Source organism: Rhinichthys klamathensis, unplaced genomic scaffold, assembly GCF_029890125.1.
Source record: "Rhinichthys klamathensis goyatoka isolate OS25496 unplaced genomic scaffold, OSU_Roscu_1.1 h1tg000064l_1, whole genome shotgun sequence".
In the NCBI taxonomy this organism is placed as follows: domain Eukaryota; kingdom Metazoa; phylum Chordata; class Actinopteri; order Cypriniformes; family Leuciscidae; genus Rhinichthys; species Rhinichthys klamathensis.
Genome location: NW_026606607.1, coordinates 2,546,136 through 2,564,723, shown reverse-complemented (window position 1 = coordinate 2,564,723; position 18,588 = coordinate 2,546,136). Strand labels below are relative to the sequence as shown.

The 18,588-nt window shown below is 41.0% G+C and overlaps 2 protein-coding genes and 1 long non-coding RNA gene across 3 annotated transcripts in view; 2 read left to right on the top strand and 1 right to left on the bottom strand.

The window, feature by feature from the left end:
* The first annotated feature begins 491 nt into the window (after window positions 1-491).
* LOC130084436 (protein adenylyltransferase SelO-like) lies at window positions 492-7,145 on the top strand. Its single transcript, XM_056249875.1, is given in 19 exon segments — window positions 492-810; window positions 895-1,013; window positions 2,316-2,441; window positions 2,529-2,593; window positions 2,878-2,934; window positions 3,081-3,179; window positions 3,303-3,370; window positions 3,453-3,540; window positions 3,624-3,693; window positions 3,795-3,894; window positions 3,973-4,056; window positions 4,404-4,533; window positions 4,610-4,654; window positions 4,736-4,817; window positions 5,202-5,294; window positions 5,386-5,465; window positions 5,546-5,589; window positions 6,528-6,607; window positions 6,796-7,145. Coding segments are annotated over 19 exon segments (1,737 nt in total). The 5' UTR covers window positions 492-626; the 3' UTR covers window positions 6,919-7,145.
* Window positions 7,146-7,160: 15 nt separating this feature from the next.
* Window positions 7,161-18,588, bottom strand: part of apbb1ip (amyloid beta (A4) precursor protein-binding, family B, member 1 interacting protein) — a 35,232-nt gene continuing 23,804 nt past the window's right edge. Inside the window, exons 11-14 of the mRNA XM_056249874.1 lie at window positions 14,511-14,609; window positions 8,891-9,014; window positions 8,755-8,801; window positions 7,161-7,952 (exon numbers count right to left, since the gene is read on the bottom strand). Of these exons, the coding sequence (XP_056105849.1) occupies window positions 7,413-7,952; window positions 8,755-8,801; window positions 8,891-9,014; window positions 14,511-14,609 (810 nt within the window). The 3' untranslated portion in view covers window positions 7,161-7,412. The remainder of the gene's footprint in view (window positions 7,953-8,754; window positions 8,802-8,890; window positions 9,015-14,510; window positions 14,610-18,588) is intronic.
* Window positions 11,657-13,915, top strand: LOC130084439 (uncharacterized). The gene is made up of 2 exons (XR_008806927.1): window positions 11,657-11,966; window positions 13,363-13,915. It is a non-coding gene; the product is annotated as an uncharacterized LOC130084439 (long non-coding RNA).

The following is an 18,588-nucleotide window of genomic DNA, read 5'->3' as shown; positions in this document are numbered from 1 at the left end:
AGAAGGCCCTTTCAGTAATACAATTAATTAATATGGGAAAAATGTGTCAGTAAACATAAAATTGTTATAAAATGGACGTTCCATAGTGGCCCATAACTTGGGGGGCTTAAAACATGTTTACATTTTTACATTAAAACAATTACATTTTGATTTTTATTACATTAATTTCAATCATAGAGATTTTTAATCGTCTCCCTCCAGAAGTATTTATAATGTTTTAAGTATTCAGTATTTTTAAATAGACGGCTGGTCACATGGTACCTGTTACTTTTTACAGTACAGATTGGGGGTTGACCAATCACAGTCGTCTCTGATCATTGGCTAGAGACGCTTATTTAATCATTAAAGTGAGAAAGTTCCGAGAGTTTTCATTTGTACGACAGCTTCTGAACCCATACAATTAATAGATTTAATCGGTTATGGTTTATAACGCGTATAAATGTCCAAAAAAACATAACAGTCCCGAATATGGCATAAATGGAGCATTCGGGTTGTTGAGCCGATGAGCGCCCTCTGGTGGAATATTGAAGGATTGTTTGTGTGGCAGTTCTGATGTTTTCCTCTAGTTACGTGATGTAAGGAAGTACAGGACAAATAGAAAATAATATGCCTGTGAGTTTGATGTAATGACAAAACATGGTTTCACATTATTTTTATTTTTATCGGCCGTCGTCATCGCTACATTTAAGGACGAACAAGGATTCTGTGAGAATGGAAGTTGTAACGAAAGAGAGTTCGATAAGAGTCACTTTTATAGCAATGTGAAACACTGTGGAGAAATACCACTGGCTTTATCACATAAACTACTAGGTAAGATAGGCTACAGGTAGTACGAGTGTCAATATGCTATTTTACACGTTGACTATGTTTAATCACTTCCTGTGTGTTTTACAGAAGCTCTCCCTCTTGATGAGGTTGATGGTAATTGTATTCGTACTGTGAAGAGATGTGTGTTTTCAGAGTCTCAGCCCTCTCCTCTGAAAGAGCCCCTGACACTGGCTGCTGTGGCACAGGTCAATAAACCCATACACTCATCATCATTTACAGAAAACCTATGTTTCACTGCAGTTAAACCCTTTACTGTCTATGGTTAAACCTGGGGATATTGTTGCAGTGACTGTGTATGTAATTTAAGAAACAGAAAAATACAATGGACGTTGTTACAAAGAATTACACTTCAGCATACAGAGAAATTATGAAAATAATATAGGCAATTTAAAAGAATATACTTAGGTGCAAACTGAATATAATGTTTCGGATACTTAATTGCATCATAAATGAACATTTATTATGGTTTTTAATTTATATGAAATTTAGTTAGTTGAACTTAAGTGTGCTTCTTTTGACCCACTTAAGCAGGACTTATAGTCCACGTCTTTGTGTGAAATTGGTTAGTACATGGTAAACTAACATTAATATGATTTATATTTAAACGTTGACATTTAAATCATGGAATTTAATACATATTTGTAATTCCACATTTGTTATAATGAAGTTGCAATTTAGTACAATATTTAAATGGAACATTAATCAATTACAGTTAAAATTATAGTACTTTTTATGCACCTTGGTATGTTAGTCAACACATCAAAATAAGTGTCATGTTTTAAAGCACAACAATATATTATTATATAACAATTTAAAACATAATGATTTAAAATGTACTTTAAAAGGAAGTTTTTAATTTGACATTATTAAAAAGTGCACTTTTTAAAAGTGTACTTAAGTTTGTTAAGAAACGGTCATGAAAGTATACTCGTTAGCTTTTTATTTGATTAATATTGTATTATCTGCAAAAACATTTTTTTTAAAGAAACATAGTTTTCCATTTTTTTATTTTAACACTTTTACAAGGGTGTAGCAGATCAATTTAAAGAAAACAAATATGAACCACTCAACTCCTCAAATAAACTTCTACTTTAGGTAGTGGACAATTTATTTTTAGCTATTGTATGTTATAATGCTAGCTTCAAAATTGGATCAAACACTTACATACCAATAGAAACACTTTATCATAAATTAATTTAGTCACAAAAAGTTCATTTATTGTATTGAGTTAATTCATTCAGTTAATTCAGTTTTTTTTTTTTTTTTTTGTCAGTTATACTTTTATTAATTTATTTTATTCAGTCATAAAGCTTTTAATCAGCTAATGAACTCGTGGGCCACTTGGACTCCTTTACAGAACCACCAGTGGTCTGAGGATCACAGTCTGAGAAAACTGCTCTAAAACACAACTGGACCATGGTACCACCACAGTACTTTTTTTTAAAATGTTGTTTCTGCATATATTCAGACTCTTTTGTGTATTTCAGGATGTGTTATATATTTTGGATCTGAATGAGTCTGTGATTCAGAATGAAGAGTTTGTCCGTTGTGTCAGCGGTGGGAAACTGTTTCCTGGCTCTGTTCCACTGGCACACAGATACGGGGGCCATCAGGTAAAACTGACAGTCATTTCACACCCGACAGCGATGGCATAAGACAACCAGAGCAAACATGTCAACCATGTGTTATTATTATTATAGTTTGGTTATTGGGCCGGACAGCTGGGGGATGGAAGAGCACATTTGCTGGGTGAATACACAAACAGGTAAAATCATCCTTTTCCATCAGCGTTCAACAGAAATCATCAGTTGTTATTGTCATATGGGACTTTTCTGTTGTGATGCATGTCAACTTTCCCATAATGTTGTTTAAGATTAAAGAATGGAGAGTGTGATCTATACTTCTTGGTTTTTCAGCAAATAGATGATTCTGTCTTTTTTTAAAAATCTAATTCTCACTTAATGCTTAAACATGTGTCTGGACAATGACATCTCTCAGTTTAGAGCTGTGACAAGTGTTAACCGTTATATAATCTCTTTTTTTATCCAGAAAAGGTGAAAGATGGGAACTCCAGTTGAAAGGCTCAGGAAAGACACCATACTCAAGGCGAATATCAGTTCCTGCTGCTCAATATTTTTGATATGCTTTTTAAGTAATTCTGAGATATATTTAGTTGTAAATGATCTTAAATTGTCTGTCTGTCAGTAGTGTAATGGTTCTGCTGTTTACTGTACATGATGTTGTGTGTGCAGGGCTGGTGATGGACGGGCTGTGATTCGCTCCTCTGTGAGGGAGTTCCTGTGCAGTGAAGCCATGCACTTTCTGGGAGTTCCTACCAGCAGAGCCCTCAGGTACATATGGACATGCACAAGAAGAGGAATATATGTATTTATCACATTCAAATGTCTGGTGTTGAATATTATTATTATTTTTATTTATACTTTTTCCCATTTTTTGCCTTTATTGTTTGTCAGTCTGGTTGTGAGTGAGGAACCTGTTTGGAGGGATCCGTTTTATAATGGCAGTGTCATAAAAGAAAGAGGTAAAATACGATCAGATTTGGAAAAATAGAGTAACTAAGTTCTTTATCTGTCCTTTTTGTGATTGTTCTCTGTATCTTTCAGGAGCGGTTGTTCTGCGTCTGGCCAAGTCCTGGTTTCGTATCGGTTCACTGGAGATATTAACTAGAACTGGAGAGTTAGATGTCCTACGGTATATTAACTTTAACTTGGGATGGTAATATTTTTTTCTCACTCTTATTTGCTTTTTCATTTCTTTTAAATTTTTATTTTCAGGACATTGTTGGACTTTGTAATTAAAGAGCATTTTAAATCTATAGCAACAAATGACCCTGACAAGTATGTGGTGAGTATCTGTGTCTTTCTGCTGTTTAGCTGTAATACTAGATTATTTTATATTGTCTGATCAGTCTCACTATATTTGAATGGTTGTCATGTTGTGTGAAGGTGTTTTTCTCCAGAGTGGTGAATGAAACCGCACATTTAATCGCCCACTGGATGTCGGTTGGTTTTGCTCATGGTTAGTTCACTCTGCTTTACTTGTTTAGTTATCACATTGATTTATCATTATAGATTGAGATTCATACGCAAAATGCAAAACAACATGATCTGCATCTTCACACAGTAGTCTGCAACACAGATAACTTCAGTCTGCTTTCTATCACTTTTGATTATGGCCCATTCGGATTTATGGAATCATATGAGCCAAGTATGTTTCTTTGTCTAGCTTAAACTTTCATAATATTAGCAATCATCTTCATATAAGTTAATTTTTTTAAGCTTTTTGTAATGTAACATTTCTCTCACACACACACACACACACATTTGTGTCCTCATAAACCATATATGAGAACACATACACACAGTATATATATACAATACTGCAAAAAGTGGAGGAAAATTGTATGAATAGTAAGCTTATTTAACCCATTACTTGTTTTATTTTACTTTATTATATTCTAATAAGTTAAAGTGAAACAGACAGCCATAATAATAACATATAATAATTGTATTGTTAATGGGTGTTATTGCTACTTCATTGTTTCCTCTGTATAGATTTTGTCCCCAACACGTCTGATGACGAGGGCCGGTACAGTATAGGAGCTCAGGCTGATGTTGGCCTGTTCAATCTACAGAAACTTCTAGAAGCTCTGAGACCACTGCTGACCTCGGATCAGCTTTCACAGTAAGACATCGTTTTATTTTTTGTTGGTATTGGTCTGGAATAAAACAGGTGATTCATGTCAATTCATTTACTTCAGATCTCAGCAAATATTGAGAGAATATCCACAAATCTACCATCAAAGGTGAGCATGTCATCAGACAATATAGAACACTGTATTCATCTCTGAGTCATTCCTGATCTCCTTTTACTGTTTCTGTTATAGATTTCAGGAGCTGTTCAAAGCAAAGTTGGGCTTTCTGGGAAATGAAGAAAAGGATTCATATGTGATTGCATTTCTTTTAACGGTAAATATTAGCTGGATTGTTTTTTTTCTCTCTAATTGTACTATAATTAATTCATGTGATAAAGTTTGTTGGCCATTCTCAGGAAATGGTGTCATTTGTGACAGAAAATTGTATTTTATTTTTATGAAAAAAGTAAGGAATCAGTAAACCGTTATAGAAAGACGCACACACACACACACACACACACACACACACACACATATACATATATACACACTTTCATTATAAACTTTTTTAATTAGATGTTTTTTTTATTTGTTTTAAAACCTGTCAAAGTAAAAACCAAACTGTTCAGTATCGAGTTAAATCAGTAGTAGATCACACAAATGGCAGCATTTCCTGAGAATGACCCATATATTGTTGTGTGATGTGTGATGTGTTGAGCTGATGGAGGACACTGGAGCAGACTTCACTATGACTTTCAGACAGCTGAGTGAAGTGACCCTGTCCCAGCTTCAGAAGGGATCCATTGATCCGGTGCGTTTCCTCTCCATTCACTCCCACAGCAGCTGCAAACTCCATAATCATGATTTCAGTCCATTAACTGTGACTGTGTCTCTCTTGACAGTCATTGTGGGCTCTTTCAGACCTCTCATCACACAAGCATTTCAGAGACTGGGTTCAGCTGTATTTACAGCGTCTGTCAAGGTAATGTTGCTGTAATGTAAACTCAAACTCTTTAGAGGGTCAAAATGAACATCACTAGATGTTTTAATGATCTTCTACAGGCTAATAAGTGACTCAGATGCAGCACGGCAGCACAGAATGCAAGGTATGTTTTTGTATATGTTATATGATGCAATGTTATGTATTATGTGGTTATATATTGTTACACTACCGTTGAAATGTTCAGGATTGGTAAGATTTGTTTTTAAAAAAGAAGTTTCTTAAGCTCACCAAGGCTGCATTTATTTAATCAAAAATACAATAAAAACAGTCATTTTGTATTACTACTACAACTCAACTCAACTCAACTTTATTTATATAGCACTTTCAACACCACAAGTGGAACCAAAGTGCTGTACAGAAGGTATAAAAAATTAAATAAAAACAAAGACATAAAAACAATGCAAACATGACATACACAACTTACAAAGCATTATCAAATGCTAAAGAGAATAGATAAGTTTTAAGCGCACTCTGAAAAACACCCAATGAAGGACAAGTTTTTACAGACAGAGGAAGCTCATTCCAGAGCCTGGGAGCTGCAGGAGCTGCTGGGAGCTGCTATCTTGTATAATACAAGATATTATTATACTATGAGATATCATTACAATATAAAATAAATTATTCTATTGGAATATACAGTATTTGTGTAATTAATATATTTGTTCAGTTGAATGTAATTTATTCCTGTGGTCATTTCTCCAGTCTTCAGTGTCACATGATCCTTTAGAAATCATTCTAATATGCTGATTTGCTGCTCAAGAAACATTTGAAAACAGTTGGGCCGCTTAATATTTTTGTGGAAACCCTGATACGGGATTTGATTAATATAAAGTTAAAAAGAACAGCGTTTATTTGAAATAGAAATCTTTTGTAATAGTATAAATGTCTTTATTGTCCCTTTTAATGCATCCTTGCTGAATAATATTATTAATTTCTTTTTTAAAAAGTTTTACTGACCGTACATTTTTAAACGGTAGTGTATGTTTTTTTACGATGTGTTTTGTTGTATTTAATGTTATTTGTAATGTTTCTATTGTTCAGGAGTAAACCCACGGTATGTGTTGAGGAACTGGATGGCTGAATCTGCTATCAGAAAAGCAGAGAAAAATTACTTTTCAGAGGTATTATTACATGTGATGTCAAACTAATATGCTTTCATGATCATGCTTATCATATATCTTAGAGCATTTGCTTTAATGTATTACTGTGAAATGAAGACTTGACAATTATACATACAATGTAACACCTTCAGACAGACCATTATGGCTCGTCTTTTTCTTAGGTGACAGTATTTTTGATGTATCTCTAGGTGGCGCTGTTGCAGAAGACTTTAATGGAGCCGTTTATGCAGCAAGAAGAGGCTGAGAGAGCCGGATATGCCAGTAAACCTCCATCCTGGGCTCAGCAGCTGAGGGTCAGCTGTTCCTCCTAACTCAGGGTCGAATGAAAAAAAAAATCACAAATTTCAACATCATTTGAACCAAAAATATTGTTTATGACATTGTAATCACACTTCCTAATGGATGATTTGATTGGAGGATGATTCATGTTCGACGTTATATATGTACATATATGCCCGTTATATATGGACAATGGACATGGATGTCTTTTGTAATATTGCTGTTTCTGCATTTCTACAAAAGTGCAAAAAACTTTGCATCATGCCAAAATCTGTTAAACAGTTAACTTTTCAAGACCTTCTTTATTATGACATTCCATTAGCAATGATGATATAGCATATTTGTAATATAATCTGATTAGGTGCGTAAGTACAAAGTATTTACATATTTTAGTCTGGTGGTGTAATACAAGCATATTGACCAACAAAAGAATTAAAGATGTGTCTCCTCATGTCACGCCAAGAACTTGTTTGGCGGTCAGTTCCTCAGTCCAACTACACAAACTGAATTCTATCTGAATTCAAGATCATTGTTGACTGCGCTTTTTCAGCATTGCTGTCATCAGTTCTGACATGAGTTCGCCACCTGGGGGCGCTGTTTGTTGAGGTGTAGTTCTCTTTGGTGGAGGTGGACCCGTTTTTCTGACGGATGGTTTGGCAGCCAGTGCAGGAGCTGGTGGTGGAGGCGGGGGTGGAGGCGGTGGTGGAGCTCCACCTGCAGATGCAAAGTTTTGGGGACCAGGAGGAGGAGGTGGTGGAAGGGAGGCAATGGGGTCTGGAGGTGGTGGGGGGAGCAAGTCTCCCCCGTAAGGTGCTAAACTAGGAGGCGGTGGAGGAAGAAAGTCAGGGGGCAGCTCGGCATCTTCTGGAGGAGGAGGTGGTGGAGGCAGGTCATCCATGGGTGGAGGTGGGAGGGAGGATTGTGGGAATCGAGGTGGAGGAGGAAACTTGTTGACTTTGGTTGGAGGAGTAGGGGGAGGAGGAGGCAACATGGGGTCGGGTGGTGGAGGAGGCAGGGTTTCCATTGAAGGCGGAGGTGGTGGGAAAGATGTTTGGTTGCCAGAAACCTTCAAAAACAAACCAAATGTAGCATTCAGGTGCATTTCATATAAATTATATAATTACAAGGGGATTAAAAGAACTCTAAAGGAACCGTTACTCTTTGTGAAAAAGTAGTGTGCTTAAAAGTATTTAAAAAATATATATATTCTGATAATATATTAATTAAATAAAAGGCCACTAGCCCATATGTGTATTCAAAGACAGTGCACTTTCATGACTGTTTCTTAACAGAATTAAGTACAATTTTAAAAAGTGTACTTTGCAATCATGACAAATTAACTGTTAAACTTTTATTTATAATACATTTTTAAATTAATGGTTTAGTAATCCTTAGCAGTACACTTATTTTGATGTGTTGACAAACATATTAGAGCACATGTAAATTTGATTATAATTTTAACTGTAGTGTGTTATTCGTTTATACATTTAATGTTAATATATTTTAAATGTACCAATTGGCAACTTCATCATGACAAATGTGTAATTAAATATTTAAAACATGACAAGTTTCAATAGAAATGATATGTATATTTTAGTTTACTATAAATGCTTTTCAGTATATTCGGCAGTACACTTCAACCTTATTTCATAGAAAATAGAAGTAATTATGAAATGTTATAAAAAGATGTACTTAAGTGTGTCAATACATTTAAACTATATTTTGTTGAATTGTAATTAACATGTAGTTAAGTGTCTGACAACATTACATTCAGTTCACACTTAAGTATGGTCCATGAACTTATATTATTTATCGTATTATATTATGGTGTTCTTCATTACTAAGGCAATTGATAGATTTAGAGGTACCTTGGTGTCCTTTGGAAGCTGAGGAGCGTGTCCATTCGCAGCTTTGGCTGAAAGACAAACACAAAAATGTCATCAAAATCCTTTTATATATCAAGATCTACATTTTATAACAATGTATTTAGCTCACTATCTCTACCTTTAGGTGTCGGAGAGGGTGTCGATGCACTGGAGGAGGCCTGGATAGTGCGGTTAGCCCAGGTTGCAGTGCCTGCTGCTTTCCTCACAGCGGTTTTGTAGTTTTCATATAACTGCTTACCATACTATGAAAAAATCATGACAAAACAAGACCGTTAATAAGGTAGAAGAACGTCTCGGTTACGGATGTAACCCTCGTTCCCTGAGTAGGGAACGGAGACGTTCCGTCGGATGACGACGAATGGGGTTTCGCTTAGAAAGCCTATCAACTTTGAGTATTACAAAATGAGCCAATGGCAAAGAAATGCCATGGGTCTGCGGAATTTGCATGGCGTAGGAAGCCGGCAGAATGCAGATATGTTTCTTCGCTGAGGAGCCAAGACTGAGCTCAGGCGATCCCCGCGGTACAGCGGAAAGTGGCAGGAAGACGGAACGTCTCCGTTCCCTACTCAGGGAACGAGGGTTACATCCGTAACCGAGACGTTCCCTTTCGTTGTCAGTCCGAGTTCCGTCGGATGACGACGAATGGGGTAGGGATGGCTCGATACCACAATTTTGGCTTCGGTACGATACCAGAACCTAATACCTCAGTATCGATACTAAATCTATACCACAGGTTAAAAAAAAAAAACAGTCTCAAAATTTAAGTGACACTAAAAAAACACTGCTTGAAACTCTCCACTACCAAATGTGCAAAGAAAATGTATCAAATTGTAAAAAAAAAGAAAAGAAAATTCAGTCAGGTAACATACAGTAGGTTAAATTTTGATTTTGAAAAAAAAAAAAAACTGAAATTATACAATTAAAAATTATACAATTGCCAAGGGAAAGACACATGCTCAGAGAGGCTTACAGTGGAATACACATGTGGGGGTCGCTCAGAGGAGGGACCATGCACACGGGAGGCACCAATAGACACTGGCGCCGACGTCAGGAGTGCTGGAGGAACTCAGGGCTTTCGGGGAAGCTCACCTGAGGAGAATATCGCACGTATCCAGTCCGTAGAGTGGAATGGCGAGCAAGCGAAGACACCTGAGCGGGTCCGGTACTAGCTGGTTAAAGCGAGTACATGAGAGGACACTGGCTCCACTCGGAGATTGTAGAATCTGGCGAATGTGTTGGGTGTCGCCCAGCCTGCAGCTCCGCAGATGTCTGTTAGCGAGGCGCCAAGCGCTAGAGCCCAAGAGGACGCCACACTCCGGGTGGAGTGGGCAGTCACACCAAGGGGGCACGGTCGACCTTGCTGCTGGTATGCCAAAGCAATGGCGTCCACTATCCAGTGAGACAGCCTTTGCTTGGAGAGAGTCTTTCCCTTCAGCTTCCCACCATAACAGACAAAGAGCTGGTCTGAGGTCCTGAAACACTGCGTTCTGTCTACATAGGCGCGGAGAGCACGTACTGGACAGAGCAGTGCCAAGGCTGGGTCTGCCTCCTCCAGGGGCAGCGCTTGCAGGTTCACCACCTGGTCCCGGAAGGGAGTGGTAGGAACCTTGGGCACATATCCAAGCCGGGGTCTCAGGATCACGTGAGAGTAGGCCTGCCTGAATTCCAGGCACGCTTCGTCAACGGAGAATGCGTGCAGGTCACCTACCCTCTTGATGGAGCCCAATGCAACCAGGAGCGCTGTCTTCATTGACAGGAACATAAGCTCCACTGATTGCAAAGGCTCAAAGGGAGCACTCTGCAGGGCAGTTAGAACCACTGAGAGGTCCCAAGAGGTAACGAGAGGAGGGCGAGGAGGATTCAGTCTCCTCGCTCCTCTCAGGAACCTGACAGTCAGGTCGTGCTTCCCCACAGACTTACCTTCGACTGGGTCATGGTGTGCTGCAATAGCGGCAACATAGACTTTGAGGGTGGAGGGAGACAGCCTTCGCTCCAACCCATCTTGAAGGAGAGAAGAGCACCAGTTGATGAAGAAGTTCCACTTCAACGCATAGGCGTGTCTCGTGGATGATGCTCTAGCGGAAGTGATGGTAGCCACCACCGCTGGTGGTAGGGTACTCAAACCTGCCTCGTCCCATCCAGGAGCCACACGTGGAGGTTCCAAAGATCGGGACGAGGGTGCCATAGGGTGCCCCGTCCCTGAGAAAGGAGGTCCTTCCTCAGGGGAATCAGCCAAGGAGGCCGTGTTGCCATGCCCACCTTGGGACTCGGTCGCGAAGCCAAAGCTGAAGCGGTCTCATATGAAGCAATCCGAGCGGCTTTGCCGCGGCTGCAGATGCCATATGCCCGGGTAGCCTCTGAAAAAGTTTCAGTGGAACCGCACTCTTGCCCTCGAACTGTCTCAGGCAAGTCAGCAGTGACTGCGCGCGCTCGCTCGTAAGCTGCGCGGACATGGCGACCGAGTCGATGTCCATACCAACAAAAGAGATCCTCTGCACGTGGCAAAGTTTGCTCTTTTCCCAGTTGACCCGAAGGCCCAGACGGGCTAGGTGCCGGAGCACTAGGTCCCTGTGTTCGTCTCGAGAATGGAACGAATGGAAATGGAATGGAAAGAACCTGGTCTCGAGAGTGAGCTAGTATCAGCCAGTCGTCGAGATAGTTCAGGATGCGAACCCCGTGTTCCCGAAGGGGAACAAGGGCTGCCTCGACAACCTTCGTGAAGACGCGAGGAGACAGGGCTAGCCCGAAAGGGAGAACCGCGTACTGGTATGCCTGCCCCTCGAAAGCAAACCGTAGGAACGGTCTGTGTCGAGGGAGAATGGAGACATGGAAGTAGGTGTCCTTCAGGTCGATCGCTGCAAACCAATCCAATCACATTCGAAAATGCGTTTGGCGGTGAGCATCTTGAACAGCATCCTGTGAAGGGAGCGGTTCAGAACGCGCAGGTCCAGGATTGGCCGTAACCCACCGGTTTTCTTCGGGACAATGAAGTAGGGGCTGTAGAAGCCGGACCTCATTTCGCCTGGAGGGACAGTCTCGATCGCACCCTTCGCCAGTAGGGTAGCAACCTCTGCTCTCATGATAGGGGCATTGCCACCGACCATAGTGGAGCAGACTCCCCTGAAGCAGGGAGGAGACCGCGTGAACTGAATCGCGTAGCCGAGCCTGATCGTCCGAGCGACCCAGCGGGACAGGTTGGGAAGCTCTAGCCAGGCTCCCAATGACTGTACCAGCGGGGTCATACGAACCACAGACTTCCCATCGGTGGTGCAGCGAGGCGGAATGACTGGCCCAGACGCGGACGGCATAGCGGCCCGGAGTGGGGGCACAGTCATTGACCGCGCCCTTACAGAGGAGACCAGGGAAGGACGAATGTTCCACGGGGGTCTGCTCTGCCAGAGGAGGATGAGAGCGGCATGGTCCGGGGACGGCGCGCACTGTCATCCGGCTCTGGGACAGAGGAGGACGAGGGGTGCACGGCCCGGGGGCGGCGCACCGTGTCGTCCGAGAACTCTGTGTGCTCAGGGATGGATGTGTTACTTCTTTCTTTAACCACATTAGGGTGCTGCCCACCCGGGGGTGAGCAGCGGGGAGTGGAGAACAAAAGATTCTCCCCCGGCCCTCCACCGGGGGAAGGGGTGGTCCTGCTACCACCTCCTGAGAAGTAACAGTCAACATCTCTGTGCAGCCCGTCTCAGGAGCGCCGCTTTGCCCGGCGTTTAGCGGGGCGCAGGGCTGGAGAGGGCTGGGGTGCCTTCCTGCGGCTTCCTCCACGACCGGGCCCGGGTGAAGGCTGCTGCTTGGGCCGGGCGGGAGAGGTGGGAGCCGCAGGAGGGCGCCCTCGGTGGCGAACAGACTGAAGCACCTACCCGGCCGACTGGGTGGAGGCAGCAGCGGGTCGACGGGGCAGAATGTGTTTAATGGCCTCAGTCTGTTTCTGAGCAGTCGAGAACTGTTGGGCAAAGTCCTCAACTGCACCGCCGAAGAGGCCGGCCTGGGACATGCGGGTGTCAAGCAGCCGGGACCACTCGGTATCCATCATGTCAGCCAGGTTCAGCCACAGATGTCTTTCCTGGACCACGGCTGTGGACATCACCAAACCCAGGGAGCGTGCGGTCACCTTCGTCGCCCGGAGAGCGAGGTCGGTGGCGGCGTGCAACTCTTCAAAGAGCCCTGGGTCTGTCCTACCCTCGTGCATGTCTCTGAGCATCTGGGCCTGGTAGACCTGCAGAGTGGCCATAGCATGCAGAGAAGCAGCTGCCTGTCCTGCCGCTCTGTAAGACTTCGCCACTAACATAGACGAAAATCTACAGGCTTTGGATGGGTGCTTAGGCTCGCCGCGAGAAGAAGCACTCTGAGGACACAGTTGCATCGCAACAGAGCGTTCAACCGGGGGAGCCCAGTGTACCCACGGGCAGCTGCTCCATCGAGGGGAGGGAAGGCGGATGAAAGCAGCGAGCGGTCACGGGAAGACATGGGGGTCTTCCAGGACTTCGAGATCTCATCATGCACATCCGGGAAGAAAGATATTGGGTTTGGCCGCGGACGTAATTCGGCGGCCGTACCCAAAAACCAATCATCCAGGGTAAGCATGGCAGTCATCTCGGGATCAGACTCGACGAACGACTGCACACCCGAAGGAGGCAGCGCTGTCGAGTCTTCACTCGACGAATCCTGCCCACCTTGTGATGCAGCGACAGACATCGCATCATCCTCTGTAGCACCAAAGGAAACTCGCGGGACATCCGAAGATGGGCCCGCTGGAATCCCCTGGACACTAACGGGCACCGTCACTGGAGGGGTAGGTGCAGGGCACGGACAAATAGTCGGCGCCTTGTTCCACACCGTCACCCTGGCCACCAGCCGAAGTACTAGCTCTAGGTTTAGAGGAAGTAGATCGGGGTGTGGATGAGGGGACTCTCACTCTTGCGAGATCATTGAGTCTCGACCGCAATGACGCGATGGTAATCTTCCCACAGAGAGAACATGAGTCATCCACGAGCGCTGCTCTAGCGTGATCAATGCCCAAACACACTAGACAGCGCTCGTGCCCATCAGAGTCAGACACGAGTCTGCCACAACCAGAAGTGCACGGGCTAGGCATCTTTAAAAAGACGTGCCACGTGCAAGCTCTTTTAGAGAGGAAACTCGGTGCTGAAGCGCCCGGGGAGAAACACACTCACTGGCAAACCACTGCACAGATAAGCAGGAAGTGTGCACTCGCCGGGAGATCGCCGTCACACCAACACCGAAGAATCTCGCTCGTCTTGTAAAAGCTGACAGTTCAGAGATGGCTTGTGGAGTGAAGAATTAACTTGGCTCCGAAGCAAAAACATATCTGCATTCTGCCGCATTCCTCCTTTTATACCCACGAGGTGGGGCGGAGTTACGCCATGCAAATTCCGCAGACCCATGGCATTTCTTTGCCATTGGCTCATTTTGTAATACTCTAAGTTGATAGACTTTCTAAGCGAAACCCCATTCGTCGTCATCCACGGAACTCGGAGTGACAACGAAAGGGAACTTATTTGTTAATTATTACTATTTTTTGACAAAGTAGACAGCTCACAATAGGATCCAACCCAATACAGCAACAATTTACAGTACATTTTTGCATTGTAAACTATAATTTATAATGCCAATTTTTGCTCCAAAAAGTTCAACTTAATGATTGTATGATAAATGCAAGAAGACACTATCTATTTTGGTTTTTGGTGTGTGGCCTGGTTTCTGCTCACCTTTGCAATACGTATCCCAGTCACCCACAGAGTCATGGTCAACTCATCATCACAACACAGATACTTGATGTATTGGGATTCTTTTTGAATTTGAGGATGCTGAAAGCAGATCACAGTAACCATATGAATATGACATAAACCTGATATACACACCTGAAAAGGCCAAGATAATAACATTTAATTTAGTTGTGTTCCATATTGTTCCCCCGTCCCTACAGATTTGTGGAACCATTAATTTTTACTTTAATCAGTGTTTTTTGTTGTTCTCAAAACAACAAAGGGTTGGGTAATAACGTATTAGGGTATTCAATATTAGTTCATGCTTTGCTAATATTAGTTGTTCTCCAAATGGACAGTTGATATTAATAATTGATTACATATTTGATTGAGCTGCAGTTGCATAGCAGAGACAGTGGATGGCACACTAAAATCACAATTTGATTGCCAATGCCCCTCTAGTGCCACACTTTAGGATGAGTCCTAAATATTGCTAAAATGAACCACACAAATCTTGTGCTTTATAATTTTGAATTATTGCATACATGCAAAGAATGCATGTCCCTTTTCTGTTGGAGTAAGGGTTTAATTGTGCACGTATTATTGATTTTTTTTTGCGTTTTATTTCCCAATTGCTTGACAAACATAAAACACAGCACACCCTAACCGTAACATAGACACCCTTGATGATTTGTCATGCTTTCTTAGCAAGGCATCAACATGTCAGTGGACCTGCTTTTGCTATAATCCTTAAGGTATTTTATTTCCTATGGGTTGATGGTAAAATAGCTTTTTACAGTTATAATTTTCTTTGTCCAAAATTAGTTTTTAGCTATAGTGATATGCCTCATTTTTAATTTGGTAGAACAATAAACCAGTATAAACACTTTCATCACATATTCATATTCTTAGAGGTGAGGATGGACTGGAAAAAACTAAGTTGAGGTATTTTGAATTGTGTGCAAAGACTTTAATTAAAGGAAGGCTCTGTCAACTGAAAAATAACCAGATTGTTTTTTGTGACCTTTTACAACTTGTGGCAGGCTGGTTACTAAACCATAGTGTCTTGTTCAAATTATAGACTATATTATTCATTTGGAAAGACTTGAGAACCATGATAGCATTTTTAGACTGCTAGTTTTGATTGGTTTTGGTTATATTTATCAGACTGTTACCACCATGCATGCATAAAAATTATACTGTCTGAACAGTATAGTAGTTCTTCTGAACAGTATAGTAGTTCTTCACACAAGATGTAGCATTTAAAGTTATTTACCAGATCTAGAAAGTTTACACATCAGTTATTTTAATTACACTTTATTTAAGGTGTCGTTGTTGCAGTGTAATTATACAATTAAGAATTAAGTAATAATAATAAACAACATGTATTTGCTATTGTGTGGATTAGGATTTAGTTTATGGTTAGTTGAATGTAGTCGTTTAGTAGATGCATAGTTTACTGTTAGTAACGGCAAGTAGATATAGCGTGTAACAAGGACATTGTAAAATACAGTGTTACCGTTATATTTTTTAAGATGCTGTTTTTGTATAAACTATAAAATACTGTACCGTTTCTTGAATTTAGCAACTTGCTATCTAAGAAAGATTCACTTTCCGTGAATCTTCAAACCCTCATCCCTTGTGTTTCATGTTGCCACAGTTAATATCAGCTCTCATCCATGCACGCTAAACAGGAAAAGATGTTTCCCCAACCACTTCCTGCATTCTTGACGTTCAAATGCAACACATTGGCTTTAATCTTTAGGGGTAGCACCAGACATAAAAGAAGCACACACCTTGAAATAATTATTGTACAATTTGTGTTTAGCAGCGTTTGGGGGTTACGCCTACCAGCTTGATGGTCTTTGAGTGCACACTTACTGTATGAAAGAGAACCAAGCTGATTTATGGTGTGTAAATATCAGACAAATCCCCTGCTGCCTGGAGTACTTAAAGACACCTTGTTATCATGGCAAACTACTTAAAAAGCCGAGGTTGCACTCTAACACTGGCCCGAGACTAGGTTTGCCATTTAGTAATTTAGGGGATGTTTACACAACACTGTTTTCAACTAAAAACGGAAGGCTTATGCGTTTTGGCCGACAACAGCGTTTTGGTCTGAAAACGGGTTTCAAAGTTCAAGTTTTTGAACTTTCTCTGTATAAACTACAAAAACGTGAATCTGTGAAAACAGGACATCATTCACATGCATATTACCTACTGCGTAATATCATTGCGCCTGCTGCACCCATGGTACTGCAGCAAAGTTCCTTGATTATTACGCAGGAATGAGAGTATAGTTCCTAGCCATATTGTCCTAAAAAATAGCAACTTTTCATTTTCCGTCAGTCTTAGTACACGGTGTAACTACAGAAGAGTCAAGTTTTAAATAGGAAAAATATCACAAATCTTTGGTCATTTTTTTTTAGAGAGATGCTAATGGTCTAATCCAGGAGTCACCAACCCGTCGATCGCGATCGACAAGTCGATCTTGGAAGCATTAGTCGATCGCGAAGAGTTTTCAAAATCAGAGAAAAAACACCAATATTTGTATTCATTATTATTTATTAATTAAAAATGCACCATGTGTGAGCCTACTGTGTGTAGTAAATGGTGTCTAGGGGATGCGGAGGCGCGCGCGCCGTTACAATGACGTCATTTTTGGCTCATGCGGACGCGTCGAGTATAAACAAGGCTTCACGCTTTAACCAGCTCAGCCACTTCACACTACGCTCACATCGATACGCAAGCTAACGAAACGATGGCACAACGGTGAGGGAGTAGGCTATTGCTAGTTTGAAATCTGCAGGGGTTTTCCTGCATAGACAATTATGAGGCGGCCACCTCCGTCAAATTTATAGTTAAGAAACAATATAACGTTATAGACTACACACGACCAGAGTGCTGTTTTCCTGAATGCAAGCACGATTGAAACCAAGATATTGATTTCATAACAGTTCAATAAACAAATAGTTAAAATTAAGTTACTTACATTTTTAGACGTAATTACTGTTTTTGTTCTGTTTCAGCAGCGAAAATAGTTCCAAACAACAGAACCAGCGCATCTCACAGCTAGCAACACTCATCCATTATTCATTACTGAATGATTCAGCGTTTTGACCTAATCGCTCGAGTCAAAGATTCAATTAACCTTACCCATTATTAAACCGCCTCATTCTGAATCAATCAGCCGTTTGAACGAATCGTTTGAATGAATGACTCAATGACTCGCTCATTAAGACGGCCGCCTGCCGCTTCTACTGGCGGTTTAGTTTCAAAGTATCATTCTTTTCAACATTCCTTATTTGTATATTCAAAAAATATTCAAAACAATCTCATAATCTCATTTAACACAGTTTTAATTTTTCAATGTAAATTATTAAATTTGATTGGTAACAGCCTTGTCTTATTATTTTAATTGAATGTATTGATAAAATGTAAGAATTTGAAATGAAATTTAGAGCATACCAGTACATTAAATAAAATTAGGGGGAAAATGCCCTTTATAAAGGTACAAAAAATTATTCCGATAAGAGTGTTTTCAAAAATGAAACATTGACAATTTAAGTTTAAAGGGAGTAGGGCAGGGGTCTCAAACTCAACTTAACTGGGGGCCGCTGGAGGTAGAGTCTGGGTCAGGCTGGGCCGCATCAAGTATTCCACAAAAAATAGTATTCAAGTATTCCAAAAAAGGAGCACAACTGATCCAATCTTCTCAATATTTATTATTAACGTTTCTTCTGAACTGTTCCTCTGAATTTGAACATTCCTTTCTGTACATGATTGGTTCTTCATGAGCTGTCCTTCTGACAGTTGAAGTTCATTTTACAAACTTTCTTTGTCTATAACACATATTTGTGATATTTATATTTGCTTATGTCCTTTTTATTTTCTTTACACAACACATTAATGATATTGAATGTTTTTTTTTGGAAGGCACATTTCCTTTTATTATACTTAGAAAAACAATTATTGCTTTTGAAATACAAATATTTGCAGTCATGTCTGCCCGTCTTATTGAATTCTTTCTACACATGTATAGTGTCTCAGGCAAATGACTGACTTTGCACAAATCAAAGCA